The 6,834-nt window shown below is 41.7% G+C and overlaps 1 protein-coding gene across 1 annotated transcript; it reads right to left on the bottom strand.

Annotated features, from left to right (window-relative positions):
- Positions 1-617: 617 nt before the first annotated feature.
- LOC101686005 (olfactory receptor 52K1-like) lies at positions 618-1,571 on the bottom strand. Its single transcript, XM_004781198.1, has one exon. It carries the CDS (start codon positions 1,569-1,571, stop codon positions 618-620), a length of 954 nt encoding a protein of 317 aa, XP_004781255.1.
- Positions 1,572-6,834: the final 5,263 nt, after the last annotated feature.

The following is a 6,834-nucleotide window of genomic DNA, read 5'->3' as shown; positions in this document are numbered from 1 at the left end:
TCAGAGAAGGTCATCCATCTCAAAAACAAGATGAAAGCACATGAACTAAAGCACTTCTAGAATCAGATGGAACATGAATATTTTAAAGAGTTTCTCTCATGAACCTGAAACTCTAAAGAATTTCCATAGTTTGCCACCCTTATTTCTATGATGCCAGAGTTTTACTAATTGAGAAGGCCTATTGGCTCCCACAGACTGCCTATGTGTCAGTGTCAGGATGGTAGGAAGTGGCCCATGTTCTCATATGTATAAATAGGGACCCAGTTCATCTCTCCCTGATCTTCCAAGTCACTTTTTCCAGGTCCATAGAAGTCCCCATTGTTTCTCAATTCCGTGATACATTCATCTTGTCAACACAAGTCATAAACTCTTAGAAGAAAGACATATTCAAAAAATTACTTGCTTGAGATACCCCACCCAGTACTTTTGTTTTCCATCCCAATCTCTAAACACTATATATGACCTCAGAAGAGATTTCCCAACTTCCAAACACTCAAGAAAACCTTACTTGCTTGTCTTTTGACTGGCCCTATTAGGTAAATGACCTGGGCTGTGGGGCTCCCACCCCACAGGGGAGGACCACCATTGCCCTGAGATCCAGCTGATGAGAACTATATTCATGTGGGGTCAATCTGTTTGGGCCTTAGCATTTTAAACAGTAGCTCCCGGATCTGTTTGGTCTTGACTCCATAGACAATGGGGTCTAGTGCAGGGGGAAAGAGCAAGTAGAGATTGGCAAGGATGACCTTAGCGGCAGAGGCTGTGGGTGGCCCAAAGCGCTGCATGACCACAGAAAGAAAGCCTGGGCCATAGAAAAAGAGGATGACACAGACATGAGCTGTACATGTGCTGCCGGCTTTAGCACGTGCCTCAGGTGAAGGAAAATGAATCACAGTCCTCACGATCTTCCCATAGGAGTAAGCAATAAAGGCCACATCCCCCACACCAAGGAAGATTGCTACAGCAAAGGCATAGAGGTTATCCACAGTGGTGGCCCCACAGGCCAACTTTACTACTGCCATATGCTCACAATAGGTATAGGCAATTGTGTGAGAGCCACAGTAGGGCAGCCGACGGGCCAAGCTTGGAAAGGAGATGGTCAATCCCACACCTCGCAGCATCACCAGGCCTCCAATCTTAGCAACAACAACTGGGGTAAGAATGGTTGCATAATGTAGTGGGTTACAGATGGCCACAAAACGGTCCACGGCCATGGCCACCAGCACTCCTGACTCCATAGCAGAGAATGCATGGATGAAAAACATCTGAAAAAGACAGGAGTGGGAGCTGATAGCTGTAGCACCAAACCAGAAGATGGCCAGCATCTTGGGCAGAGTGGAGAGGGAGAGAACCAGGTCAACAAAGGAAAGCATGGCAAGAAAGAAAAACATGGGCTGGTGAAGGCTGCGCTCGGTCCGGATAAGAAAAAGCAGGACAAAATTCCCAGTCACTGCCAGGAAGAACATGAAGCAAAAGGGAACTGAGATCCAAATGTGGGCAGCAGTCAGTCCTGGTATGCCAGCCAAGAAGAAAGTATGTGGGAAGTGATGAGAATTATTGGAAAGAATCATGGTGATCATCTCACTTAGAAGAGTGAAGGGCTACTGCAAAGAAAGGAGGCAAGTTAAATTCAGTGATTGCTAGCTCCAGATATATGGTCCCACTGACAATACTGTCACCATCACTCTACCCCCATAGGTCTCAGTAAACACTCAAAAATAATTTTCAGTTTAGTTAATATTTCTGCAAGATCTTCAAACACAGATGAGGCAAGTCAGCTTGGTCCCATGGGAAGTGCATTTGTAAAGAAGTTCAGAAACCAGGTTCCAGAATTGAATATCCCAATATATCTATGACCTGGAACAACTGACATAGCCAGATTTAAGTAGATGCCCAGAAACTAAGATTAAATAAAAATCCTTCCCATCATGCTCACATTCCCAAGTTCTGAATTCTGGACTGGATTAATCAGCACTGACCTCACTTGGTCCTTTAGTCTTATATCACTAACCTTTATCTGAAACTGCCAAAAATCCTGACATATGGAACTCCCTTAGTTTGGAGACATCACACTCCTCCAAACTTCACTTGACTGCCAGATTACAGAATAAATGGTTCCTGATGACTCCAAAACTGATTAAGTTCTTTCTGCAGTTATTCTCTAGCCATTTCACAAATGCATATCTTGTTTCTCTCCCCAGTATCTCAATCCTGTATCTCCCTCTCCTTCAAGGTAGTGTGTACAGAGGTAGACACAAAGTTCAGAGTTGTGGTCACCTGTAAAAAAAAAAAAAAAAAAACAGAAGCTCTTGGTAGTAACTGTCATGTGAAAGCCAAAGAATTCTAAACCATGCCAAATGAGAACAGAGAAAAAAATGGCAGACATTCCCTCCAGTTCCATTTCTCATATATAATCACAAAAAGTGTACAAAATTATTCAGATCTGCAATACATCCTGTGCCTAATACCATTCTTTTGTAGGTTAGAAAACTGAGGTCTAAAATGAAGTAAATAGCTGAGAGTCAAAGATCCATTTAGTGACAGAATCAGACTCACATCAAACCAATCCCCAGTTCCTGAGCTAGGAAGTCATCACCCTCTCTGTGTGTTAGCAGTGACTGCTGCAGGGCCAAGGAAGAACATCCAGATCTGAGTGGCCAAGGGTGGACAGTAGAGGTATCAAATAGCAGGGCAGATAAGGAACAGTTTAGAGAGTATAGGTCTCTCCAACATCCTCAATACCTCCAGTGCAACAGTTCTTTCACATGAAAGAAAAACACAAGGATACAGAGAGACCTAGGGGCATAAGATAAGTGATTTGCATTCCTGGCAGAAAAGATGCAGCTAGGTTGATCTCACAATTCCAATAACAGAAATAAGTGGTCTTGAAGCATGAGGGAAAGGAGCAGAAGTCAGCCAGGAGCATAATCCAAGAAAGAAGAAAGAGCACAGCTTAAAATGGCCAAGAATGTTTTGCTTTTCTCTCCAAGAGAAACTACATGATTATTGCTTATACTTTCACCACAACCACTAAGGAGACTGCGTAACCTCAGCAGAAGGCATGAGAACTGGGAAGATGGGAGATTAGAGCTGACCTATACTTCTGGTATCAAGGAATAAACTCGGGACCAGGAGTCAAGATTTGATTTGAGGTACTATTTCTGCCATATGTCACCTCTGTGACTTAAAGGAAGTCATCTAACCATTTCCAAGCCTTAGCTTCCTCACATGTGTAATGAATATACTAAAACCCATCCCACAGGATCATTGTGAAAATCCAATGAGATATAATACATGAAAGTCCTTTGTCAAGAGCTGAAAATAGTAATATTACTTTCATTGAATTAAAAAATAAATAATGCATTTGGAGGAATCTGCTTATGAGCAACAGAAACTTCAGAGATTCAGAAAAATGTATTTGATTTGACAAAGGATGATATATTCATCCAATGGGTGGCTATTATGTAGTAGTGACCCAAAGACACATAGTCAAAAATACCATATCCTCTGTTCCCCTCTTCCATCCTAACCACACACTGTTGCCCCCGCAGCACCCCCAGGGATATGCTGCTGTGTGTGGTGGTGGTGGGGGAGGAAGGCTTGAATGGTGTCAAGAAAGGTGTTTCTGACCACGTTAGCATCTGCTTCACATTATTCTCAAAGCTGCCCATCTTTAAGCCTCAGCCCACATTGTGGAACATGACTGTTATCTTCAGAACAGTTGAAGAAATAATTACCTCTAATGCCGCTCAGGACCTAGCAAGTGTCCCTCTATAACCCTTGTGCCTCAAGGAAAAGTCTGACTCAGTAAGCTCGGCTCCTTTACTTCCATCAGGGAAGAAGGTTAAGTAAGGTAGGGGTTCCTGGAACCAGAAGAATCCAGGGCACAGATTGAGATGTCTCCATAAATGTTTCCCTATGACTCACCCTGTAATCTTCAAAGAGCAACAGACTTACAAATAGCTTACTATTGAGCCAGGACTAGAAAGATGGTTTGCCTGCTTGGGAGGAGGTAATTCTCACATACCTGACCCATCCCTTGCCTATGTCCATATAATACAAAAGGTCCAAATAGACTTTTGACAATCTACACATCATCAATATTGGTGGTATTTCCAATTTTTCCCAGTGATACCAAGACCATGCATTTCCACCCCAGACAATCTATCAGATTATCCAGATCTGTGAAGTTTGGTGAAAAGTTAATTTATGGATGAAGCCTGGATGTCTCTCTCTTGCTTGGCCCTATGCTTGGCCATTACTCACCAAAGAGCTTCACTGTTTAACCTACAGAAGGATGAGAAGAAGTTAAGCTACCAGTCAATTTCCAAGAGCAGAGTATTTAATGGACAGCTTTTCGGGCCTTGCCTATAGGGATCCAAAATGAAGCTCCCACCACCCAGACACCAATTAGTACTTCTGCCTCTTCTTCAAACAAAGGTTTAACACAAGTCTCTTTCTTCTTACTGGGACTCCAGGGAACATCTCCAGCAGGGAATATTTTGAATCGCATACTCCAGGATGCCATGTCATGAGAGGCCTTACATCCAGAAACAAGGTAAAGCTTCCTGCCATGGGGAGTGGGACTACCTGATTTTCTGGCCTAAGCAAGATCTGATCTAGGGTGAGTGAGGAACAAGGCAGGGATGGGGAGGACCAACACCAGGACCAACATACAATATTACCTAAATGACCCTCCCTCCATGACGTAAGTGGAACCATGAGAGGAAGAATGGATTAATACGTAGAAGACTTAATGAGAAAAGATAACCTGCCAGGGAATAAGAGTGAAGATAATATCAAATGTCTGAACTCAAAATGGTAGGTACAAGTGTAGGCCAAGTCTTGACAGTACTACCATCCATATACTATCTCACCTTAGGTGAAATTACCTACCACTCTGTCCCTATTTAGCCAATTTCTTGAAATTTGATTCTCATCTCAGCCACCAAAATCACTCCTGAAAATGGTGCTATGTTAATCTATGGGAGGATATTCAAGATGATGAAGGATCTAGATTGAGAGGGAGTCAATGGATTAAGAGGGATTCAAAAAAATTGAGTGTGTACAGCTTACACAAGAGAACACTTGTGACCTGCATGATTTTTGATGGATTCTTCAAGTCTAGGAAGAAAGTCCCTGCAGGGGAAATATTATTTGTTTTATAAAGCCAAAGGTGGGGGGACAAGAACAAACTCTGCAAATTTATAGCTCAAGAATCAGTAAGACCTGTGTCTTCAGAATGATACTCCCTTACCAGAAAGACAAAGGGCAACACAGGCTATATGGAAGGCAACAGCACCCAAATCAGGCCAACCCTTTCTGAGAGCCATACTCTAAGGGTACCAAACCAGTTCCAGGGGGAAGAAGAAGACATAGCAGGTGTCGTTTCTGGTAGAGCCAAGATTAGAAATGCTAATATGAAACACTCAGTTTCCTGACAGAGAAGTCAAATTAGATAACAGTGAGCTTAGAGCAGAAGATACCATCATGTCTCTGAAACCACATAGAGAGGTATTATGAAGCAGAAAATACTGGCCCAGAACCCCAGTGGAGGAAGAAGGAGTAGGCAGAACAAGTAGCAAGAGCAATACAAAGTCCATTCTAATAGGCACTGGTAACAGACACAGAAACTCAGGCCCAGAAAATAAAGAAAAGCCTCAGAACCAGAACTCTAGATTAGTGTGACTATGGACTCCTTGACTGAAACTCTGAACCCTCGTCTGAAGTCAGAAATTGTGTAAAATATCAAGAGAATGGAATGGGCTAAAGCTTCACAAACAGTCAAGAGGGCTGGGATCAATAATTTGTATCAAAAAAATATGTTTTCTGAGTTCCCCCTTAAGGCTGTGTAAGGCAATTCAGAGATTTTAAACATGGCCAAGTGGAATATATACATCAAACTAAGGTGAAGCATCACCAAAGGCAAAGCAGACGTATAGGCAAAGATTTGTGGCCACACCATGGAGAGATGGGAACACCTTGGAGAGAGGGCATCGAATTATACCTGAGGGATCAGGGAAGGCTTCACAAATAAGGCAACATTAAAGAGGAAAGCTTAAGAGTGGAATAGAATATTCCAGAATGACTTACTAGCCTGAAAAGGAGCTCCAAATTCAAAAAGTGTGGAATTTTGGATGAACAGATAAGAGATCAATATTGAGGGAACAGTGCAGAGGGATGAGGCTTGAGAGGAAGGAATGTAGTAAGTAGATTCAGAATGGTTACTGCCAGTGAAGTTCAGGTGATGTTTTTCTTTGATCAACTGTGATGTGAGTCAAATCACCAAGCTGCACATTGTAGCTTCAGATATCAGTAGGGCTTTTTGAACCTATGAATAAGTGATATTATTGTAGTATCAAATTCATAAATATTTTCCTGGTGGGCGGGCACTGGGATTTCATAAATCTACCAATGACATTTCATAAGAGAGACTCCCTGTTTTCCATTGCCTATAGATCTTGTGCTAATAAGGGCATGGATCAAGATGCATAGTCATCAAATCTTAGCCAGTTTATTTGCAAATTTTAATTATACTACTGAGTCTGAATGATATGCATAAGGAGATACCCTTTAATCTGTAAGGGGTTAGAAGTTTTCTTTATAATCTGAACTGGAGAATGTGAGCCACATTACTCAATAATATCATAAATCTTAGAATAGAATATACTTCCATAGTACTTATAGAGAAAGGTAAAAGTGTAAGCTCTTACAAAAAGTCACTATCAGTCATACTACCATATCTCTAAAATTTCATTAAGACATTATTAAACTCACCATCTCTGCTACATGCTCTTAGCTTTTCTTTTTTTTTTTTAATTTTTTATTTTTTAT

The sequence above is a fragment of the Mustela putorius genome, unplaced genomic scaffold, assembly GCF_011764305.1.
Source record: "Mustela putorius furo isolate JIRA1106 unplaced genomic scaffold, ASM1176430v1.1 tig00003997_pilon_pilon_pilon, whole genome shotgun sequence".
Classification (NCBI taxonomy): Eukaryota; Metazoa; Chordata; class Mammalia; order Carnivora; family Mustelidae; genus Mustela; species Mustela putorius.
Note: the sequence above shows the minus strand (reverse complement) of the source record. Positions and strands in the feature narration are given on the sequence as shown.